The sequence below is a fragment of the Crocodylus siamensis genome, chromosome 14, assembly GCF_052110815.1.
Source record: "Crocodylus siamensis isolate JL-2025a chromosome 14, ASM5211081v1, whole genome shotgun sequence".
Classification (NCBI taxonomy): Eukaryota; Metazoa; Chordata; order Crocodylia; family Crocodylidae; genus Crocodylus; species Crocodylus siamensis.
The window spans coordinates 8,026,073-8,048,644 of NC_143408.1; the positions used below are offsets into that span (position 1 = coordinate 8,026,073).

The window sequence follows — 22,572 nt, forward strand, 5'->3', positions numbered from 1 at the left end:
CTTTCCAGTCAGTGATGGGCCGAACATGCCTGGCAGAGTTGCTGCAACCCCTGGCCTCTGCTTTCATATGTATTTAAAAGAAAAAGAAAAAAGGTTTCAAGATGAATCAAAAGTGATGAAAATAGGCTCTTCACAGGTTCCCACGTCAATTTAAATGACATCTCAGTTTCTTTTACGTGTCACATTTGTGTGTGTGTTTAAAGAGACTTTATCACTAGCACAGAGTGGGTTTCTGCAGAGGCTTTCCAGGATCCATTAGATCAAAGGCCCCTCGTTGCTCCTGTCTGCTCTCCTCAAAGCTGTTACACCTGTCCTGTGCATCCAGCATCATGAAAGACTGCTGTTACCATGCACACAGCTAGGCCTCTCCTGAGTCCCTCATTGAGGGATGACCCTTGTCTTAATCCTGCAGTTTCACTGGAGAAAAGGTACTGCAAATCATCATCTTCCTGTAGTCTGAAATCTGTAACCTCTGAAATAGAGGCTGAAACGGAAGTTACAGGAAGAGGATATGGCCTAAATGAAGGAATCTCCCAGCAGGAACAATTTGTGTGTGTGGGAGGGAGAGAGACTGTGCACGCCCATGGATGCACACATTCATCCATGCATCGGTCCCTCATTCTGGGTCTCTGTCAGGCCATGGCCCTTGCCAGCAGGAGAGGTAGGTGCAGGACGCAGGCTCCTGTCCCAGAGACCATTGCCCTTCGGAGATGAAGATGGAGCGGGCTGGGCCGCGCTTGCCTGCAGAATGTGGCTCTGTTAAATCATAGGGCAGTGGGGCAGGAAGGGACCTCCTGAGGTATCTAGTCCAGCCCCTTCCCGAGGCAAAATCATCCATATCCAAACCATCCCATGCAGTCCATAATCTAAACTGAATGAGGCCATAGGTGCAGACTGTCCCTTCCCAGGCTGGGTGGCTCATATTAAGCAATGAGTGATTGTGGTTGACCACTGCCCAGTGCTTTACAAGGCTGCGCAGCCAGGCTTTTGTCCCATAGCTAAGGATCCTTATGGTCTTTAAGGGTGGGGTTTTCAGTGACAGCAAGAAGCCCCTCATTGATTAATCCCTGTGTGCATGGGCCTCCATACCTTCCCTTCCTCCAGCCCCACAAGTGAAGGTAGTAATACTGCTCTTTATAAAGCGCTTCTTGACTTACAGATTGAACATGCTCTTTAAACCTTGGATACCCTGATTATGGTAAAGGGCCACAGCAAAGCATGTCCTTTCAGAGCAGGGGTGAACACTAGTCTTGCCCTTGCTCCACCCTCTCCTGTTTCTCTCTGGAGTTGACTGGGCACTTGGGTTTTGTATCCAGAAATAATCTCTTTGTGGTTACCCATAAAAAGCCATAACCACAGAAAAGGGAACTCAGGAGGAGAGTTGAAACTGCTGCTGGTGCTAGCCTGTTCTATAGCATCCAGAGCAAGAGAGATCAAAGCTTTACAGGAAGGCAAGGCTCATTTCTGCTTTAAATCCACTTCTTCCCCCTCACCCTGTCTCTGCCTCCGCGCCTTCCAGATGCTTCCAATTGTGTGTCGGAGGCAGAGCAATGCAAAGGCTGTTGGGGCAGGGAGACTAGGTGAGGTGATCACCAGCCCCCACGTGGAAGGTGACCGGGGATGCAGGAGGCCACAGTAGGGTTAATGTGACATAAGGGGAGGTCAGTGGTTCGGGGGAGGTTGAAGCACACCTTTGCAGCCAGGATATCCTGGATAGCCAAGGGTGTCACTTCTTGGCCTTAACTTTGGCTGAACTTCTCCTTTCTACTGTGGGAATTGGCTGTGTTGGCTGTAATAAGTAAAAAGAAGCACTAGAGCAGCCAGCCTGAGGCAGGCCAGGCGAGTGACACAGTCTGGCAGGCAGGGCATCGTGGTCGGCAGGCTCTGACTCTTGCTCCCCTCCTCGTCTGCCACAGGTGTATCCATCCAACTCAGGTGATGACTACAGCAGGGATCCAGCGGGATATACTCCCTCAAAACCTCCTAGCACTGTGTATCCTGGAGCCTTCTACATGCCAGGTCAGTAGCTGGTGACCCAACTCCATAGCAGCTGCTCAGAGCTGAACTTTCCCTTCCTGTCACTTCCTGAGCAGCAACGGAAGTGATTTCATACCTATGCTTGGTGCCTGGGCGCAGGTGTGGGTGCCTGCTGAGCCCTGGGGATGCAGACAACGTGCCCATTCATTTGTAAATAAGCCCAAAAATGGCATAATCGCTGCAGCACCACCCCTTGCTTGTTATGGCTGATGTGTCCCTTCCTACCGCCTGCCTTGCAGCACTTCCTAGATGGAAGTTGTCCCCGTGCTCGCTAGACTACATGGGGAGAGCGCTTCCTAGTTCTGCTTACCCTTAACCCAAGGAGGTCCTCATCTGTCCCTGGGGGCTGCTGTAAGGTGGGTCAGCAGCATGATTTCTTAGCGCTGGAGGTGCATGCCATAGGTTTGACCCAGTTACTCTTGCTTCTCCCAGTTGTACCATGATGGTGTTTCGCATGCTTGTCTTGCAGATGGACTTCATAACTCGCCAGACCTGTGGAGTTCATCTGGTACCATGAGCCAGCCAAGCTACGGGGCCATGCTAGGCAGCTCCTCTTCCCCTCTCCCACAGTCCGGTGGCTTCAGTAGTTTACATCAGCACGAAAGAATGGTAATGTGCCTCTTGGCCAGCTGTCCTTGTGAGCAAAATGCATAGGTTGTTGAAGCACAGGACAGCTTGCTAGATCTCCTGTGTTCTCTTCCCAACTTTACCACAGGCCCTTTGGGACCTTTTCCCCTCTGTGCCTTCAGTTCCTTTTCTGTGCAAAAGTGTCATGATGCTTGCTTGCCCCTGCAAGGTTTGGGGAGACTCCTGTAGACTTTTAATGTCCCTGAAGTGCAGCATTGCTGTCAAATTCCCTCGGCAAGCGTTAGCAGAGGGTGGATTTGCTGTATCTAGAGCAGGGGCGGGCATTTATTTTGGGCAGAGGGCCACTTACTGAGTTTTGGCAAGCCATCGAGGGCCGCATGACAGGCAGTCAGGGGCAGATAAATATTAATTTTCTAAAAATTTTAGGGGCCTCGCAGGCTGGATTGAATGGTGTGGTGGGGCGCATCTGGCCCGCAGGCTGCATTTTGCCCACCCCTGGTCTAGAGTGAGACTCATGACTCTAATGAACATAGTTAATGTCAGTCATTAACACAGCTGTGGATCTTCTTGCAGTGGTGCTACTTGAAATAGCAAGATGCAGTCAAATTGTAAGATACGTTAAGGATTTGAAAACTTTTGCTGCTAGACCTGTGGGGATGTGTCTGACTTCATTCAGAGTAGCACTGAGGACCTTTCAGACATCAGGGAATGGTTCTGTAATGCCTGTGTGCACAGGCAAGTAGTATGCTTGTTCTACAGCTGGATGAGCTCTGGAACAGATTTAGGGGATAGGAAGGTAAAACAATTGATAGCAGAAGGATGTTTCTACAAGGCTATCTCATTAAAATGCAACTGTTACTGTGGTATGATACAAAACCACTCTAGCTATAACCCTGCTTCATCCAGGGTCAAAGTTGAGACAGTTAGCCTCTTGTTGAGGATCTTGCAAACATTTGCATGTCGCTGAACAGCAACTGTCTCCCAACTCCCCCTGTTTTAAATGCTGCTGAACTGTATGTTTGTCTGTGTCCCTGCATTATATGAGGATCCGGTCTCTTCCTTGGGTGCTTGAGTGGCTCAAGTTACCATAGTACTTGAATACCTCCCTGCCTGATGTATTTATCATTGCAGTGTCCCAAGAAAGGGGACTCAGACCCAGAGAGATGAAGTGACTTGCCTGAGGTTGCCCTGGGAATGTGTGGCGGGACAGGTAGTTGAAGCCTGATTTCCAGTGTGGGGCTTATGCCATAATGCCTGGGCTGCCCTTCCTCTCTACGGCGAACCAGGCAGCAGCGCCCAGATTGCCTTCCTTCATAACCGCTGTGTACCCACTGCAGTGTTTCCACTAGGCATGGGCATGCATTTTGTGCACCAACTGCCATTTTGTGCAGCTGGAAAATGCGCCGTTCTTAAGACAGGAGCATCTGTGGGCTGTCTGAGCATGTGGTCTGCCCTGAAATAAAGGCAGCTGCTCTCAGTCATGAAGGAGTTCAAGGAATGAACTGGGAACCAGCCTTAGGTAGAAGTGTGTTCAGGTTTTTCTCTGTTGGTTTCAGCACCCTGTTGGCTATGCAGGTTCCCCTGGGCATGGGGACTCACACTGAGAAAAGCGTTTCTCAGGCATTTTTTTACGTTCTCCTTTGCTCCAGAAAGTCAGATGACTGTAAATCCACTCTGAGATGCAGAATCCTTATTATCCATCATTCGTTTGAATAAGGACAGGGGGAGAGCTCATAAAAGCTGGTCCAGTTCTTGTTAACCTTTGATTGTGTCCCTGTTCACTCACTCGTGTGCAAACACACATCAGGCAGACTATAATGGAGGAACCTTCTCCCCAACCACAGCTCCTTGCCCCTAGAGCAACAGCAGAATCAGTTAAGCTTAGTATGGCCCCCTAGAGTAGCCACAGCCCCTGGGAAACACCAGTGCTTTGATGGTATAGCAGTGAGCACCATTGATGCATCCTCTATAGCCTCAACACTGCAAGGGATCAGTTGCTACTTCATGCTGACAAGCGTTGGCCCTCCAAGGGTATGTCTCATGCCTCCTCTCCTCTTTCCTAGAACTACCCGATGCATTCAGGAGAAGTTAACGGCGGGCTCCCTTCTGTGTCTGGCTTTTCCTCTGCCTCCACCCCGTATGGTGTCTCCAGTCACACGCCACCAATCAGTGGGACAGACAGCATGATGGGTAAGTAGCATCTTTACTCTCCTGGGCCCATGGATCTTTTGGCAGATGATTCTCACTCAGTTTTTGGTCTATTTCCCCCCTCCCCCCCCCCTTACCTCCTGGCACACGGGTTAATCCAGAAGGGGTTAACTGCTGTAAGTATCTAATACCTAAATGCATTATGGGCTTAAGCCACTGTCTGGCACATAAGGAGTAAAGTACGTGCATGACCTAAGGTCATACCCCTTGTTGGTCTGGAGTTGCACCACAAGACAAGTGCTATAGCAGGGCATATTGCTGCTTTATAACCAGCCGAGCTGTGGCAGGGGCTTGGAGATGTCCCTGTAGCTCAGGGCTCTCCATGCATATACCTTTTGGCACCTCGCATATTTGTCCTGAAAAGGGTCTAGGGTCTCTCTGGAGGAGCAATGACTAAGCAAGCTTCAGGAAAGAGTTAAACATGAGCATGAGTTACGTGGGAAGCCATTGGTCTGAATCTGGAATAGAAACATTCATGCCATATTCAAATGTTGTGCTAAACCCCTGCCCACACTAATCTCTAACCTTGCTGAACCCGGTACAAAACCTAGTACTGCAATTCATTTTGTGCTTGCTGGGAAAGGAGATGCCTGACCTTGATTCCAAGAGAAATCCTCGTGTGGGGGGAGAGGACAGGAGCAGCTTGGCTATAGTGGGGGTGCGTCATCGCTGTGGATGGCACAGGGCCTCTGACCTGTCATCTCCTGAACACAGCCAGGCAGCTTTAAAAAGGAGCCACAGCCCACAATCCTCAGGTCCCAGCATGCAGGCCAGGTCTCTAGGGACAGTAAAAATCAAAAGAGACTTCATAATAAAATGGCCCTTTCTCAAATCTAAAGAATGAGAAGCCCCTTTTGATTGCTGTTTCCTTCCCCTCCTCCTGGGAAAGCAAATGCACAAGCAGGAAAGCAAAGAGGGCCATTTTCCTTAAATGCACCAGGGCTCTTTCGAAGATGATCTCTTTGCAATGGAGTCTTTCTGGAGTGTAAGTTCCAGGCAGGATCATGTGGGGTTAGATTCACATGTCTGTATCTCCTTGCAGGTAACCGAGGAACCACAGCCGGGAGCTCAGGAGATGCGCTTGGGAAAGCATTAGCTTCAGTAAGGATTTCTTTCTCTGAGTTCCTCCTGGCAGTGCCCCCCTGCAATAGCAGCCCCTTGCTGGATTGCTGCCCAGCTGCCTGGCTTCCTGCCCTGGGTGGGAGAACTCGAATGTCACTGTTTTGAATAACTCTGGTCCTGAGGTTGCTGCTGCACTTCAGTGGAAAAGATGTGGGGGAGTCTGGCTCGGCAGCGAGGGCATTAGCCAGAGATGTGTGAGATCTGTCCTCAGCTCCCAGTTGTGCTACCAACTCTGCAGGCAGGTCTTTCAGGGCACATCTGCACCACAGTAGGGCTGACATCCCAACCAGACCATTCCCAAACCCACTCTGCCCAGAAATGCACTGGTGAAGATGTTCTGCAGCTGCGTTGTGCTGATGTGCCTTTTGTCCCCCTGTGCCTCCCTTCCCTGTCTGTCAGACATACTGCTCAGCAACGTTACTCTACGGATAAATATGCTGATGGGGCTGTCAAGATGCAGCAGTCAAAGAATGGCCATAGGCTCCCCTAGCTCTTTATTTCCCTCTCTTGGCATCCTGCAGTCATCTGTAGTTCTGTACCCTGGCATTATCGGAGTGCCAAATATGAGGGGAGGCAACATGCAGATTCCCTCCTGTCTGGGCACGCGTGCGTTTTTGAGGGCAGCTCAGCTCCTGATAGCCCTGAATCTGGATGTCCAGGGGATATACGCTTCCCCAGACTACATGCTGCTGAGCTAGTTTCTGCTACATCCTTCTTGAAACAAGTAGGCAAGAATGCCGGCTGTCCTGGGAATAAGTGACAGCACTTCTTGTTGGGTGTTATCTAGCGTTGTGCAGCTGACAGACCCAGCAGGCATGGTGATGCTGGAGGATAGGGTTTTCATTGGGGATCCTTGTGGTCAGGGCTGCCTTCTCCACTTCCTGCCACTCTTGTGGTGTCCTTCTGGTGTTTGGAGTTTTCTTGTCCTATAACCTGTTAATAATACCTCCTACTTAAATTGTAATGCCCCTCAGGCCCTTCTCACTGCAGCATGTGGACACCTTGCAGTCACCCGTGTGTTTATGTTCCCAGCTCCTGCCGTGATATAAAGAATTGTCATTTTGATTAACAGGGAGCCAAGGTACATGGAAGGTTGGATTGTAGAATAATACAGAAGTCTGTCTGGAAGGACTCTCAAGAGATCATTTCTAGTCCATTCCCCGGTTCAGGCAGGCTTGTCCCGCTCTAAACCATCTTAGACAAAGCTTTGTCCCCTTGCTTTTAAAATCTTCAGGAACAAACCATCATGCACAACTACCAGCACAATGCCTGAGACGTCAAACACACCCTTTAACTTGTCCCAGGTAAAGCAGGGGAACAAAGACACTGCCAATGTCCTGCCATTGCAAAGACAGGAAATTCTCTCGAGGTCCTGAGTCTGCAGCACCCACAGATGGACTCCAGGTCTCCTGCATCCCAGCTTAGTGCCTGATTCACTAGATGGTTGCTGGCGCATCAGCCTGTAGGCATGTGCTGGGTTTCAGTGCAAGGGGATATTTTCAGCCCAAAGCTGATGTGTGGGCAGTTATTTTAAACCTAGCACCCTGCTAGCTAGGGTAGGGGAATGCCGACTTGACCAACGATCTCTCTAGCCAACTGCTCCCTTTCAGTCCCAGCTCTGGCCCAGTGTGATTTTTGCATGCAACAGTCTGTCCAGCAGCCCTCATTATCTCATCCTGTGGCTGCATGTGGAAAGCACGGGGCTGGCAGCTAGACTGGTGCAGCACCTGTCTCTGCTGTTATTTCTTAGCATCTTTACCCCCTGAAACCTCAGGTTGCGAGAACCCAGCAACTGCAGTGACAAACTGATATGCTTGCTGCGAGGAAAGTGCTTAATGGAGGGGGAAAAAAATCCAGCAGTTGTGTAGAAATTGATGTAAATTCCTGCCAGCAGAGAGCAAGGATGTTGTTACCTCCCCCAGGGGGGAAGAGAGGAGAGGAGTGGGGAGAACAGGAAAACCATCTGTTGCATTGGCTGGGAGCTGGGGGAATTGCCAAGGGTGATGTGAGGAGGCTTGGCACTTGGGTGCTTTTAGCACAGGTGAGGCCAGGAAGGGTTCATGGCCCTTTGTTTCGAAGGTGCCCTTTGCTAACCATGGTCTGTTCTCTCTTGCTCCAGATTTACTCCCCTGATCACTCTAGCAATAACTTCTCTTCAAACCCCTCTACGCCAGTAGGCTCCCCTCAGGGGCTTGCAGGTACGTGTGTATGTGGCTGCCGTTCTCTAGGGAATGGCTTAGAATTATCCTGGGTTTGTCCAAATTTGTTAATCCAATTTAAACCATGTTTAAAAAAGAAAAAAAAAGTATTTTTTGAAGCAGTAGCTGGTCTGTGAAAGAGCTGATTGGCTCAGGTACAGAGACAGGCAAGCTCCCTTCTCCAGCCAGAGCTTTGAAAAGTGGCTCATGACTTGGTGCCTGGCTGTAGATGCTGTGGAGAGGCCTGATTTGTGTGGAGTCTTAATCCAAGTAACAAGGCTCCTTTGAAGTTTGAGTTGAACACCAGAAATGAAAATGACTGATTGCCTTGAAAACCTTGGGTTGTGCGTCTCAGTGGGAATCTTGCAAGCAGTTCAGGCTCAGGAGTCCGATCCATGTGGCAACGATGTGCTATTGCCTGGAAGTAAAGTTTTTGCTACTGCCTGTTCAGTACCTGCTCCCGTATTTGCCTTTCCCAAGTTGCCCCTTCATGCTCACTACTTTTGGGAACATGCTCTATAAACTTGTTCCGTGTGTGTGCATGTGCGTGCTTGAGCATTGGTCGGAAGGGCTCAGTGTAAATTAGTAGGCAGCTGACAGGTTAAAAGCCATTTTCAGAGGCTGTTTTGCACTGTGCGTAAATCATCTGCACGTAACCTGGCAGCTTGATCCAAGTGCCCTATTCAAGGAGGTTTGGTTTTCTTCCAACAGCAGGAACTAGAGTCCAACCTGGGGCTTTGTTGCTGGAATTGATTCAAGCAACTCCCTTTTTCCCTGAAGGGCAGAGGTGTGCAGTGGCCCCTCCCTTTGTTCCTACCGTCCAGCCCATCTTGCGTGGCAGAGTACACGTAGCAAAACAGCCAGCAGCGTCCTCACCCTTTGCCTTGCTGCCCTGTTGCAGGCACAACAGGACTCAGGTGTAGGTACTTGAGAGTGATGCTTCTGCTGGATATAAATCCAGCAGCAGGCGTGGGCTGGGTGTGCGAGCCTCCCCTCCTCACTGACCAAATTACTGCCCATGTGCAGAAACGAGGGAAAGTTCAAAGACCCCAACATGCTGCCGGTTTCCATACTCAAGCAAAGAAGCCACTTCTTTGCAGCCTACCTACCTACCAGAAACACTGGTAGGAAAGGAAAAAGGCTCCAGGCAGGCAAGGGTGTGCATGAGCAAGAGTGTACAGTCGCACCAGCGGTGTGTCTGTGCGTACACGTGCTGTCTGCCTGGATTGGACTCCTTCTTTGCCAGCAGTTAGTTGCAGTGAGGAGCAGCTGTATTAGCTTGCCGTCCTGTCAGCCTCCACTTGCTAGCAGGCCTGATGGCAGACCCACTGCACCAGCACTGCCTGCCCATCTCTGATGGGGCAGTTGAACCTGCCACATGTTCTCCAGCGACTGCTTTCTGGGGTTCTGGCTCCATCTAGTGTCATGTTGTCAGAGCTGCACACAGTGTTTCTGATCCTGTGTTTGCTTCCAGGCACATCCCAGTGGCCCCGGGCAGGTGGACAGGGTGCCTTATCTCCTAGCTATGAAGGGAGTCTCCACACTTTAGTAAGTGTCACTGAAAGCCTCTGTGCTCCTATTTTCTGTCCTTTTTGTGGGTGTTGTGCAATGAACAGCAGTGAGTGAAGCGGTAGTGATGGGGGATGAGAGCAAAGGGTGCTGTCTTCTCCCAACAGGATATAGGACCAGACTTACCACGGTATTTAGGTGGCTGCAGACACCTAGTTGAATGTGCGTGAGCAGGCCAATCTTCTGAATCTTTCTGAGAGCCAGGAGCTCTTGTAAACCCTACTATGTGCCTTGCTCTGTCTCTGGGCAGTTAAATACCTTGTAAAACATTCCCTGTCCCATCCTAAACAGCTTGGGCCTCTGCTGTCTTCCACAGCTTGCAGCAGCAATGCTGATCTGGTGCTGGCACCCAGGTTGGCTGTAGAGGCATTTATCCATGTTGCTGGCTGCTTTGGCATATGGGGCTGGGTGGGTATTGCCCCCTGTGAGGCATAAGTCATTCTGGTAGGTGAGGTTGCAATATGCATCTCTAAGAGTGACTGAAAGCTGCTATCTAGCAGTTAATGCAAAGGTTTGGGAATTGCCATACCACTGCCTCTAGCCTGGGACCCCATTTGTTCACTGGTCAGAGCCTGACATTTCAGAGGAAAGGGCAAGAACCTCACTGTGGCCATCTGTCTAATATTCTGTTCACCTGGGGTGCTTTTTCCCCTTCTCAGATGGTTAATGATTGTACTGGAGAGTTTGTGTCCATGGCCCTTCTGATATAACCAGGGGTTTCATATTCTCCATATGCATATTCTTGCACTGCTGTACCTCAGCCCTCTTGAATCCTGTGGAACGCCCTGCCAGAATATAATTTGTACACACTGTAGTGGTTCCTTCCCATGAGAGAGCACTTAGCAAGGCGTAGCTTGCTGACAGCACAGGGAAGGCTGCAGGTGGGAATAGTCCTTCTACAGTCAGTTCTTCTTGTGGGTCTGAGTTCCTTGAGAGCTTTAAGGGAGTTATGGGAATCAGGTGTGCTGTTGCAGCCAGCTGTTTCATTGATCTGAAACTACGGGAAGCCCTGAGTGATCCAGTAGACATCTCAATGGGCTGTTAAGTTTTTTAAAATGTTAATGCAGTCTGCTTTTCTCCTTGTACCTCAAGCAAAACAAAATGGAAGACAGATTGGATGAAGCCATCCACGTACTGAGGAATCATGCCGTGGGCCAGACAGCTGCCATGACGGCTAACCATGGAGAGATGCACGGTCTGCTGGGATCGGCACCTGGCCACAGCGCCACAGTGGGCGGACTGGGCCAGGCCTTTCCCCCTTCAGTCATGCCTCTAGGGAACAGACATCCAAGTCTGGTGAGTAGGGACCGGTGGGAATGGCTGTTTGCATTACTCTAGCACCCAGGTGTCAGAGCCCTGTTGTGCTGGGTAGGGTACCATCTCATGGGCTGGGCAGTCTCTGGGACCCTGTCTGCTCACAAACCTTTGCAGACTGCAGGGGGCATGGCCTTCCTCTAATTTAAAAGTAACTTGAATCAGCTTGGTATTAAACCTATTGCCAGGCCACATCAAGCTAAGTAAGCCATGCACTCTGATCTGAATCAGTGTCTAGGTTACTGGGTGGTGAAGAGGAACGTGTGGGTCCCAGGGCCAGTCCAGACGTGGAAGCACTAGCATCTGGTTTGACTTGTATCCTGTAGCTGCTGGCCCTCATGTTTGCCCTTAAAGGCTGCTCTGCTTGTTCCGCTCTAGGTGGGAGGAGGTCACCCTGAAGATGGGCTGCCCAACAACCCCAGCATGCTCCACAACCACGTCACACTTCCATCACAGCCCAGCTCGCTCCCCGATCTCAACAGGCAGCAAGACACATACAGTGGTAAGGTGGCACCTCCCTGCTCCACATGTACACGTGCTTTAATCTGGTCTGCTTCTCAGCTGGCTCCGTACCCTTGTGTGTCCGTTTGTGAAACCTGATGTCTGGAGAATGCAGCTCTGAGGCCTGATTCCAAGTGCAGAATAAGCCCAGTGATGAAAACTTTGCATGCAAGAAGGGGATGTCCTTGATCCAGCCTGTGTCAGCATGTGGTCTTGTACCCATTGTCATCTGTGGGAACAAGTGGTTCTTAGACCCCTGCCTAGTTTGTGGGTGCTATTGGGATCTGACTGGAGGGCATTGAGTGCAAATAGGCCTCAGGAAATGCCTCGGTCTGAAACCTAGATGCTTGAGATGGAGAAAGTCCTGTCAGGACAAACCCAGTCCACCTTGTTACTGCTGGTTTTCAGACACGAAGTTAGTTCATTTGTCTGCAGGTGGCCTCTGTACTTCGATTGACAAGAATCTGGGCACAGACTGCTGACACTGAAGTGTATGAACACACTGGGAAACATTCTGCCTTTGAAATGTCCTCCCAGGGATTTGGGGTGGTAACTCCAGCATCAGGCTGGAGCAGTGAGGCTCCCTGGAGTAAGGGGTTCCAGTCCCTGCTGGGCCTACTTGCTCATGGCGTTCTCCATAGGAATTGGGCTTTGTCCAAGTGTGGGCCCAGACTCCAGAGTCCTCTCATAGAGGTTGGCTTTATTTGTGATACCATACATCTAGGATGTATGAGGTGCAGTAGGATTCTGTGGAATGAGTTGCTTTGTGCGTACATGAGGGTTATCTTGCCTAGTCCGACCAAGTGTTGGAGGGGGTGCAGATGGGTCATGGCAGCAACCATCCCTGTCCTTTCCCCGTGTTGAGATTTCTGTCTAAGCGCTGTGTGCTGCTTTGATTCCTTTGTAGGCTTGACGGGGGGGCTTGGGAGAGGAAGTGTCACCTCAGGGCCAGGTGAGATAAAGCGGGAAGAGAAGGAGGATGAAGAAAACACATCAGTGGCTGATAACTCGGAAGAGGAGAAGAAGGAACTGAAGCCGTCGCGGAACAGAACAAGGTGCTCTTTGAACAGGTCTCTCCCTTCATTCATTCTGTTATTGGCTGGGGCTTGGGGCAGGGCTAAGACCAAGGTGACCAAATGGGTGCTGGGTGGGGCCTGTCTGCCCTGCTGGCCTCCTGCCTGCTATCCATGTGGCAAGGGAAGAGCACTAGCACTGGCTAGATTTGGGGGTTCAGGACTGGGCTTCTGCCAAGCAGCCTCTCCCCCTTGCTCTATCAGACCACTCCACCTTTGGAGCCTGAAACTCTGTGGCCTGCCCCAACCCCCCTGTTCAACAGGAGGGGTTGGGGGCCACCAGCAATCAGACATCCCGGGGGGAAGGTCTGTGCTGTGTCCATCCTCTGCCATGCCCCGTTACTGCCTCCTGGCACTCTTAAAAGTAGACAGGCCGAGCAGTGGAGCAAGCTGCATTCGTGCTGCCCAGCCGATCTTGTGGGATTGCTTCTGGCCCTGCTTGCCTGAACAGGGAAAGATGGGCTTCGTGCCTCCCCAGCCCTCCTGCCTCAGGCAGGCTGTCATTGGTCTGTCCAGGAAAGGTGACCGCTTCCTTTGGCGTCTGAGGAAACTGGCTCTTCACTGCGCATACCTGGACTTTGCTTGTTCGCCATCACCTACAGCCAGTGACATGGGACTTGCCAAAATAAATCAGAAGCTAGGCTCAGCCAGTGGCCAGCCCCAGCTGCTTCAGAGAGCACTGCAGTGGGCATAGAGTGATTACCAGCCTGGAGGGGAGGCTCTACCTAGACTCCAGTCTGATCCATGCCCTGCAGCTGGAGGGTTTTATCCCTCCTATCCCTAAGGGTTTTGGTCCTTGTTCTTAGACTCAAAAGAGCTCCATACAAATGTCTGATCCTTTGTTTTTTTCTTTGATCTGTTGGCCACAGTGGGATCACTGACAGTGAGTTGGGGGGTAACTTGCATTGCTCTGGTTTTGTTTAAAAACAAACAAACAAAAAACCTTTCCTTCTGTTGTTTCTAAATGGTTTCCTTTGGATGTAAGCACACGTCCCTGCTTCTGGGACATTGCGCAGCTGTGATGCTTCTTGCCCAGGGCAGTGTCGCCACTTCCTAGGGCGATGCCATTCCTGGCCCTTTCCATCTGGGAAGAAACCTCTCACTGTGTGTCGATGCCTGAACATGTGTGTTTCTTTTGTGAGTTGATCAGTGCTGAGAGTGCACACGAGGAATGTCCCTGTCTCGTTCTTATTTTAAACCATTAGTCATGATGAGGATGAGGAGGACGATCTTCTTCCCCCAGAGCAAAAAGCCGAGAGAGAAAGAGAGAGGAGGGTCGCCAATAATGCCCGTGAGCGCCTGCGGGTCCGTGACATCAACGAGGCCTTTAAAGAGCTCGGACGCATGTGCCAACTCCACCTTAACAGCGAAAAACCTCAGACCAAACTGCTAATCCTACACCAGGCCGTATCAGTCATACTGAACCTGGAGCAACAAGTTAGAGGTCAGTGAGGGTCCCGGAGTGGTGATATTTTACGTATCTGATCGGCACGGGGCTGTCTGTCTGTCTGTCTGTGACACGTCACGTGTGCCGTGGTGCCTAGCACTGTCCTCTCCGCCACGTGGCCCTGGGTCCTCAGGGCCATTAAGTGTCCTTTTTTTCATTTTATTTTAAGTTTGGTTTTGAACCCTGCTGTTCTATCCTCATTTTTTTAAGCCATTGCATGTGCTGCATGTTGCTTGTTCCAAAGCCTGGGCTGTGCCCTCCTGTGTGCATAATACTATAGCTCCTGGGCAGTGAGCATCCTTGCTCCTTGTAGAGTGCCACCTGCCTTTAACTCGGAAAGGGGTTCTCTTGCCATCTGGAGAGAGGCCCTCCCATGAAATGAGAGGCTGGGCCTGAGAGTGGCATGCCATGGATGGATGTGGCTTGCCTTCCCTGTGCTGTGTTAGCTGGGCAGCACTGTCCTGCTCTGCAGAGCTCAGTATCATAATGGGGGAGAGGCAGAACTGTTTGATAGGTGATGAGCTCAATGCAGCTCGGAGGGGTAGGGTCAGCCCCCACCCTCCATGCCACTGGGTTTCTCTCCTGGCCCTTTTAGCTTTTAAACTGGATTCTAGGCAAATGCTGCCTGCCCCAAAAATGCAAATCATGCCCAGCAGCCAGTCAGAGGTTCCCTGTAGCAGCATTGCCTCTTCAGTATAATTGAGTGATTGAGCCACATATTTCAGGGGACATGTAGTGTCCCCCCCACCCCCACCTCCTTCCCTGCCCAGGCAAGGTTGCTCCCTCACTGCTAGTTTGCAGTCCAGTCTAGTGTTATATGTGTAAGTGCTGGGGCTTCCTGGGGTGCTGTTCCCATGCAGCTGGGGCTCTTTGGTCATGTTCAGCTCAGCCAGAGGGGAAAGCTCTGGGTTTTATTCCCTGCTCCAGACTTTGAAGGATTTTGCTGCTTTTTCCATAATGCTTGCAGTGCATGTTTCCATATTAACTTCTCCTACCCCCATCACTACAGAAGCAACTGTGGTGGGTTGGTTAACCCATTCTGTTCTGGCAGAGACCGCTAATGTAAACCCATGGTTTGTGCCTGGCTCCTTCTCCCCTGCTGGCCCCTCGCTATGGCATTGTGATGTTGGACTTTTTTGTGCCTCTTCAGTTTGTAATTTTTTGCCTTCCATAACATGTATATTTTTCCTGTCTCCTTTTTATTCCCCCCTTCCTTTTCATTTTTTTGTTCTGTTCTTTCCAATCTCCTACAGACAGTCCCCAGCCGTGACCTCTCGGTGGTCCCACTCTCTACCTTGTACTTGCTGCTTGCTGTTTGAGACAGAAAATGGGGGGGAGGTGGGGAGGGTGGGCAAGAGAGAGTTGGCACCATGTTCACTTTGGTCTCCCACGCTTGTCCTTTTTTAAAGTCTTCCCAGAAATGGCAGCCAGGCAGGTCACTTACCCTGGCCCCACACTGCTGGTGCCTGGGACGTCGGTACAGTGAGCTGGGACGTTGGTCCTTCAACGGGAGTTATGTCCTGCTTCTCAGCTCCCTACTGCAGGTTATCAAAGCATTTCTCTCTGATCAGCAACACTCTAGCAGTTAGGCCACCGAGCCCAGTTTGCAACAGAGCTTCTGGACGTAGTAGGGACTTGGAGGAAAGCAGCAGAAGTTAGAGAAGCTGCCGTTGTGGCTAGATCTGTTCTGTGGAAGGGCCAGGCAGTGGCATGCGTTGGTCTATACATAGTTCAGCAAAAGAGGTGAAGTATCAAGTGCCTCGTATCCTGTGTGGGGCAGAACTTGGCCTTGTCAAAACAAATCCAGTTGCCTCAAGCCCTTGTGTTTCTAGCAAGGAGAAGCAGCTGTGTGGAGGACTGCTGTGGTTCTGCTGATGGTGAATGCAGGAGACATGGCCTGGGGTACAGTCCCTGCTGGGGGAAGTTTGCAAACTGGACTCATAAGAATGACTGCAAGAATTTCTTAAGTAGCAGGCAGTGCTGATGTTTCTGCCAAGATTGGAGCTTGCCTAGCTTCAGGGAGATGCGGATATCTTGATGCAGGCTGGGAATCCTGGCAGCATCTCCTCTCCGATGCCCTGGAATTCTCCCAGCAGCAGACTTCCTGGCACACGGACACAGAAAGCTGAAGCATGGGCCGTGGGCCTGAAGCACCTGAATGCATTAGGGTAGCTAGGACTGACCTGAAGCACAAGTTGCCTTACCCTGCTGGTTGCAGCGGTACCCCAGCTAGCTCCCCATCTCTCCTTCCTGAGAGCCAGCTGTTGTTCCTGCCAGCTGGGGCGGCGAGGAATGCCCTGCTCTGCACGGTCCTGTCCTTGGCAGGTTCTTCAAACCCATCGCAGGTCCTTTGCTTCTGCCACCACCCTCTTGGTTGAAAGTTTAATCGGATCTGATTCCTCTTGACCCAAAGCAGGAGCCCAAGGCTAGTGTGTGGCCTTACCTGAAGACAGCCTTCAGCCAGTTTTCTTTCCTGTGAGAATTTTGCTCTGGGGGAGAAGGTCGTCCATGCACATAAAGGGACAGGGAAGTGAGGGAAGTGCTATAGATTAGGCCAAGATTGTAAGGTGCTGCCAACCTGTGCCTGCACTGAAATCCCCACTCCCGTTGGCTCCCTGCTCTAGCAGGCTGCTGACAGAGCTGTGGAAACCGAGGTGCTATGCACCAGGCACTTAGAGCGCATGGCCACGGCTTCGAAGACCTTTGGCTGGAGGAGGTAGACACCAACCCCCGGGCCTGATTTTTGGCCCCCTTGAAAGAACTAATGTCAGTTCCTGCCTCTGCAGCTGACTCGGCGTGACTCGGGCAGGTCACTTCTTGGTGCCTGTGTTTCCCCTCCTGTAAGATGGATATCACCCAGTGTACTGAGCAGCGTGCTGTGAGTCATGCTGATTAGAAACTTTGTCCCATCTGGGTTTTGACAGGAATTGGAGTTTTACTTTGGACACACTCGATATTTGGTAAAGAACACCTGCCTTCCTCTGGGGCAGAAAGGGAGTTTTCATCCAAAAACTGAAAACCAAAAGGGTTTGGGCTGAAAACCAAGGACTTCTGGTTTCCAGATGAAAACTTACAGAAAGTCGAAGTTTCCTGTGGGAGGAAATTCCAAGCGTGAGCAGCCTGAGTTGTGCAGGGTGGCTGGGAGGTGTGCGTGCGCCCTGCCATGATAGGTACTGTGGGCCCTGAGAGGTGGCATTGCTCCGCCCTCTCCCCCATCCCTGCCACCATCCCGCGCACACTTGCACTCCTCAAATCTGTGCAGAGAGGGTGACCAGTGCTGGCAGCACCTTACCTTGGCACACAGCTGGCAAGGAGCCCAAAACCAGGGCCCCTTTAGAAATTGGCAAGTCCCATTCTCCCTTCTCAATTGGCTTCTGCAGTCCGAGGTTGACTGAGCTTTGGCAGTGGACACTAGTGGCACTACCAGCACAACAACTGCTAGACCCCCTGTCCGTTACACCCTCCCTAACTAATCTCTGTGGTGCTGTGAACCCAGCAGTACAGACGAGGCCCTGTCACTGGAAGACAAAGATCTGAGGGACCGGGAGAGGAGAATGGCCAATAACGCCAGGGAAAGGGTGCGTGTACGGGACATTAACGAGGCCTTTAAAGAACTGGGACGCATGTGTCAGATGCACTTAAAAACGGACAAAGCACAGACCAAACTGATCATCCTACAGCAAGCGGTGCAGGTCATTCTGGGCTTGGAGCAGCAAGTACGAGGTATGGTAAGAGCTGACAGGTGCATTTGGGGGCCTTTCTCTCCCTGGAGATTTCTGTGTGCATGTATGTAGAAGGGAAGTTCTTAACTGAACCTTTTGCTTGGTGGGATGCATGTGAGGCTGAGACTTCCAGAGCTGCCTTGGCGGAGATGAACACCCAGTTCCCTGGCAGTTGATGGCAGTGAGGCAACTTTGGAAAACTTGAGTCTTTAAACCTTTGTAAAATGGACGGAGTTGCCAGGTGGCTTTAAACCCACGTGCATTTAAACTGACATAAATCCCCGCAGGGGAAAGAATCTGGCTTTGGCAGGAAGGTCCGGTGAGGGATCTGCAACTGTTACAAGGAGCAGCAAGGCTAGTAGAGGCTTGCACGGAGGTTATTTCCTCGCGTGGTGCAGTGCACCTGCTCTGGGACTTGGTTCTCTCATTTGGATGCTTCTGCTCTGTGATGCTCTTGCACAAATTGAGGCTTCCTCCCTTACTGTTCTTGGCACAGAGCGCAATCTGAACCCTAAAGCAGCCTGCTTGAAGCGTCGGGAAGAGGAGAAAGTGTCTGGAGTAGTAGGAGATCCCCAGATGACACTTTCAGCTTCACATCCTGGCCTAGGAGACGGTCACAACCCTGTTGGACACATGTAAAGGTATCGTCCTTTGCCCTGGTCAGGCCCCAGTACTCATTTCTGTGTGTGAAATGCACAGCACTGCTGTTACATCTAGCAGCTGGATATTGATTGCTCAGAACTGAATTCCCAGCAACCGTGGCGTATGCTTAGATGTGCGGTGCTAGCCAGTGAGAAGGAGGCCCTTACATTTCTCTACCACGATGAGCGATGGGCTGGGCTGTTGGTATGACAACGCTGCTGTATCGTTAGGCGTCCCCTGTAATTCATCTTTATGAACAAAACCCACATGGAAACATTTAATCTCTTCAGGTACTGGCCAGGTTGTTCTCTGCTGTGGCCCCTCTGCTCTCCTTCCTGGGACAGTGTAGTAGCTAGTTCCTCTCTGTTGATGTGCATTAACAGCCCCCACATGCGAACAGGCTCTCCCTCTGTCAGGGCAGTGAGGGATTATCAAAATCACGTGTGCTTCACAGCCCATGCCCTTAAAACAGGCAGCAAAGTTAGAGCTGTTCTGAGGAACAAGGCACAGGGGTTTTGGATGGTTTGGGCAGGGCTGGCCATGATGATGTAATCCCTACTCTTGGCTTTCCTTGGAAATGATGTCCTCTTCCTGCTCATAGGACACAGAGGAATGTTATTGACAGTCTATATTTCCTTTTTTCTGGCAGTCCCTCCATCTGTCTGCAGCTCTGAGCCACAGGCCCATATTTATAGTGTCCCGGGGTGGTTGTGAAAGAAGCTGAAAGGAATTACCCCTCTGTAGCAAATGGGGAAACTTTACAACAGCAAGTTATGGTAGATGGTACATAGGACTGTACAAGTTCATATCCCCTCCCCACTGAGATCTCAGGCACACCCTGCATTGTGGTATTTGCATCCATGTTTTATTTGACATTTAGGGGAGCTTGGACCAGTGTTGCTTAACTCCCCTCCTCCCCAGAGGTGCTTTGTGGGTTGTGATGCGAGTCTGCGGTGGTCTGAGACCCCTGGCTCACCTAGGCATTCCCTGAGTCGCGGTAAGCTGAGAGTCCTCAGGGCAAGCAGCTGGACCGCTCCTCTGATTCCACCTACCTGAGGCCATAGCACTTCCAGGCCTTTTACCATAGCTCTTGTGTTCTCCCTCCTCAGTGGAAAACGTGGCCATCTCTAATAATTGCATAACAGTCCTTAATAATTGTATTGGCTCCAAATGCATGCTTGCCACAGACCTAATAAAGACAACTCGATAGCTTATTTAGCCCTTCCATTCCCCGGGTGAGGAACATTGGCACCTTTCATGCCCTGGGTGAGAGTGGTTGGGGGAATGCGGTTCGTGTGCCTAGATTTTGGTATGTGCTTGATGACCTGGCTCAGTCACAGTGCATCTTCACCTGTGAACATACTTGTCCTTAGCCTGTAACATCAGAGCATCAGGCTCCTGAAGTGTGCTGCAACAGTCAGCTGCTGTGCAGGCATGTTGGGGAAGGTTACATGTATGCATTGTCTATAACATGCTAGTCGGGCACCCGCTTTAATTGCTCCCACAGAGTTAAAAGTACAGCTTTGCCATTGCCCCAGTAGGGAGCATTGCTGCAATGTCATTGGGTTTCCCTTGGTTTGGACTTTTTTCTGTTTTCTCTTTATTTTTTTAGATCTTTTTGTTCCCCTGGATACAGAGATCTATAGGAAGGAAAATCCTCGGTGTGACCTGCAGCCTTCATGAACCATAAACTTTAGTACTGCTAATACTGACACCCATGAAAGGAACCTGGCATGCTGTAAGGGGCGTAAAAACACTTTGTCAAAAACAAAAAAAATTGCCTTAAGTATAAAATATGGAACAGTCAATACATATCACTCAATTCTGAGGGGGAACGTTGTATTCTCTTGGCTTGTTCACAAGCAGCCAGCAGCGTAATTGTGCCTAAGCTTAATATTTCTTTTTTTAAAAAAAAAAGAACATTAGTTATGAGATTTTTTATGTAGAACAAAATAGCGATGCCTTTTGGTTTTTTTTAGCTTCTTTTGCATATGTTTTGTACGCGACAAAAGTTTTTTTTGTATAAAAAAAAAAAAAAAGTCTTGTACCCCATGCTTTTCTGCTGCTGTTTCTATAGTTAACGTTGCATCTTTAGGATCAACCAGAATATTAAAATTGTATTACGAGAGACTGGATATAAAGAGAGGAATTCTCAGATTCGGCTCTGAAAGCCACTAAAAGCGAATGTAGCCACGGTAGGGGAATGCCTTTCCTTGCCTGGCTTGTACCTTCCATTATAAAAACTCATGTGCTGAATTCATCATCTCTTTTGCTTTGGCCACTTCTGATTTGGGAAAAGGAAGTTTAAATGACAAAGCAAGTTGCAGCAGCTTTCTTCAGCAGCTCTTGGGCTCCTCCCAGCATCTGGAATCGAGGACCTGCCTCCAGAGGTCTCTGCAGTTACGATCCCTGGGGTGACAGGAGGCAAGAGGTTGAGGGGCAAAGAACGCAGCTATCTTCTGGAGCTTCGCTGTGGAAGGACAAGGAAGCAGCCATGATTGAGAAAGAGCTGCCGATAGAGAATGGGCCTAGGGACAAGAGAGCCAAGGGGTTTGGGGAAGCAGCACAAGGTGTAAGAGAATCTGGGGCTCAGTTGCCAGCTGGCAACACCTCATTCCCACACGCCTGAGTTCGTGCCTGCTGTCAGAGCCCCTTGCATGGGAGGAGGGGGGAGAGATGCCGAACAAAGAGAAGAAACAGAACAAAGAGAGGGGGACGGAGGATGGGCAGAACAAAGACACCCAGGAAACAAGGCAAACAGAACAAAGAACTGGCCAGGCTGGGGGCCTTGCTGCCAGAGGGCATGCTGACTGCAAGCTGTGACCAGAGGAGTCATCGTCTTGGGTACAGATGAAGAGCAGTGCAAGCTGCAGAGACGGGGCTTTTGTGTGCAAAGGAAGCAGCACTCGGTGGCAAGAAGTGGGCTTTGTGCAGCTCCAGCCCCAGCTTCCCATCTACGTGGAGCATCTGTACGGGGCTTCAGCTGCTGCCGCTTGGTACATGGAAGTGGCAAGTCGAAACGCTACGGGCAGCGGGATTGTTTTTGAGCCGTTTCACCTGCTGCTGCCAGGTTATCTCCATGTCCCCCTTTGGAGCAGCCGTCTCAGCAAGCTGCCGTACCCTACAGTAGGCAACATCACCAAGGGGCCTCAGCTGGACAAAGCCACTGTCCTGTGCATGTGGGTTTTTCCTGTTGAGGCAAAAGGATGATGATCCTCTTTCCATGCTGGTCACAGAGGGGCTTCCCCCTCCAACAAGACACTGCAGCAGCCGTCAGTGCTGGGCACAGAAAATAGCCTCCCTCCCCTCTGCATACACCTTGCAAGAAAGTGCAGCAGCTGTTATTTCCCTGGGAGGTTGTGCTGGCTTTCCTGTGCCGTGGTGTTGTGGGGGCTGTGTTCAGCTGGGTGGGGACCCAGGCCTGCCCCCTGTGCCCATGGAGAAGCTACAGAGGAAGGAATGGTGTCTCTACCGGCTGACGAACTTGGCAACATGTACGCCCATCTCCTGCCAGGTGGAGTCAGCCTGTTGCCACAGCAGCCCTGGAATTGGAGCTGATCCAAAAGGCTTTGAGTTTGCAGCAGCAGTTTTCATTAAAAAAAAAAAAAAAAAAAAATCACCCTCTTTTCCTCCTCAACCTCTGTATGGTTCTTGGCAGCCTGTTCTGCCCAGCTCCAGTTGCAGCTTGGGATGGCTCAACCTCTCTACAGGTCTGCACATGGGTGCTCTCTGTTCTCAGCCAACTTATAACATGGTTTGGCCCCTTCCGTGGAGGCAGCATGTCGCAGTGCCAGCATAAAGGCATAGCATGATAAAAATAGCACTCTGGGCAGCCCTCTGTACCCTCCCCTCCCCCCTGCCCACCTACCTTCTTGCTTGCAGGCTCAGGAACAGCAGCAAGTGGAGAGCCAGGCAGCCCGAGGCATCTGGGCATTGTCATTCTCTAGACCTGCAGTGGATTTTGGTGCTGTTCTGGGGCAGGACACATTCCCCCTGTTGTTGCTGCCCAGGTCCATGCCCGGGGGCAAAAATAAATAAATGCTGAACTCGGCAGCAAAAAACATGGGTTGGTCCTGCCCTTGGCAGCAGCAAACTGTACTGCTGTCTTACAAAACTGATTCCTGGAATGCCTTGCATGCTGACAGTTTGTG

General features: G+C 50.8%; 1 protein-coding gene across 12 annotated transcripts in view; it reads left to right on the top strand.

Annotated features, from left to right (window-relative positions):
• TCF3 (transcription factor 3) overlaps window positions 1–22,037 on the top strand; it is a 98,756-nt gene extending 76,719 nt beyond the window's left edge. For 5 of the 12 annotated variants that reach the window (XM_090027716.1, XM_090027712.1, XM_090027722.1 and 2 more), the window contains 12 exons: window positions 1,917–2,019; window positions 2,507–2,646; window positions 4,689–4,815; window positions 5,876–5,934; window positions 8,075–8,153; window positions 9,628–9,701; window positions 10,815–11,018; window positions 11,415–11,538; window positions 12,445–12,607; window positions 13,816–14,054; window positions 18,276–18,420; window positions 20,034–22,037. In XM_090027716.1, the coding sequence (XP_089883842.1) occupies window positions 1,917–2,019; window positions 2,507–2,646; window positions 4,689–4,815; window positions 5,876–5,934; window positions 8,075–8,153; window positions 9,628–9,701; window positions 10,815–11,018; window positions 11,415–11,538; window positions 12,445–12,607; window positions 13,816–14,054; window positions 18,276–18,418 (1,455 nt within the window). In that variant the 3' untranslated portion in view covers window positions 18,419–18,420; window positions 20,034–22,037. Of the gene's footprint in view, window positions 1–1,916; window positions 2,020–2,506; window positions 2,647–4,688; window positions 4,816–5,875; window positions 5,935–8,074; window positions 8,154–9,627; window positions 9,702–10,814; window positions 11,019–11,414; window positions 11,539–12,444; window positions 12,608–13,815; window positions 14,055–17,553; window positions 17,781–18,275; window positions 18,421–20,033 lie in introns of all 12 variants that reach the window. The other 7 variants (XM_090027724.1, XM_090027720.1, XM_090027723.1 and 4 more) reach the window with 5 other exon arrangements.
• The last annotated feature ends 535 nt before the right edge of the window (window positions 22,038–22,572 follow it).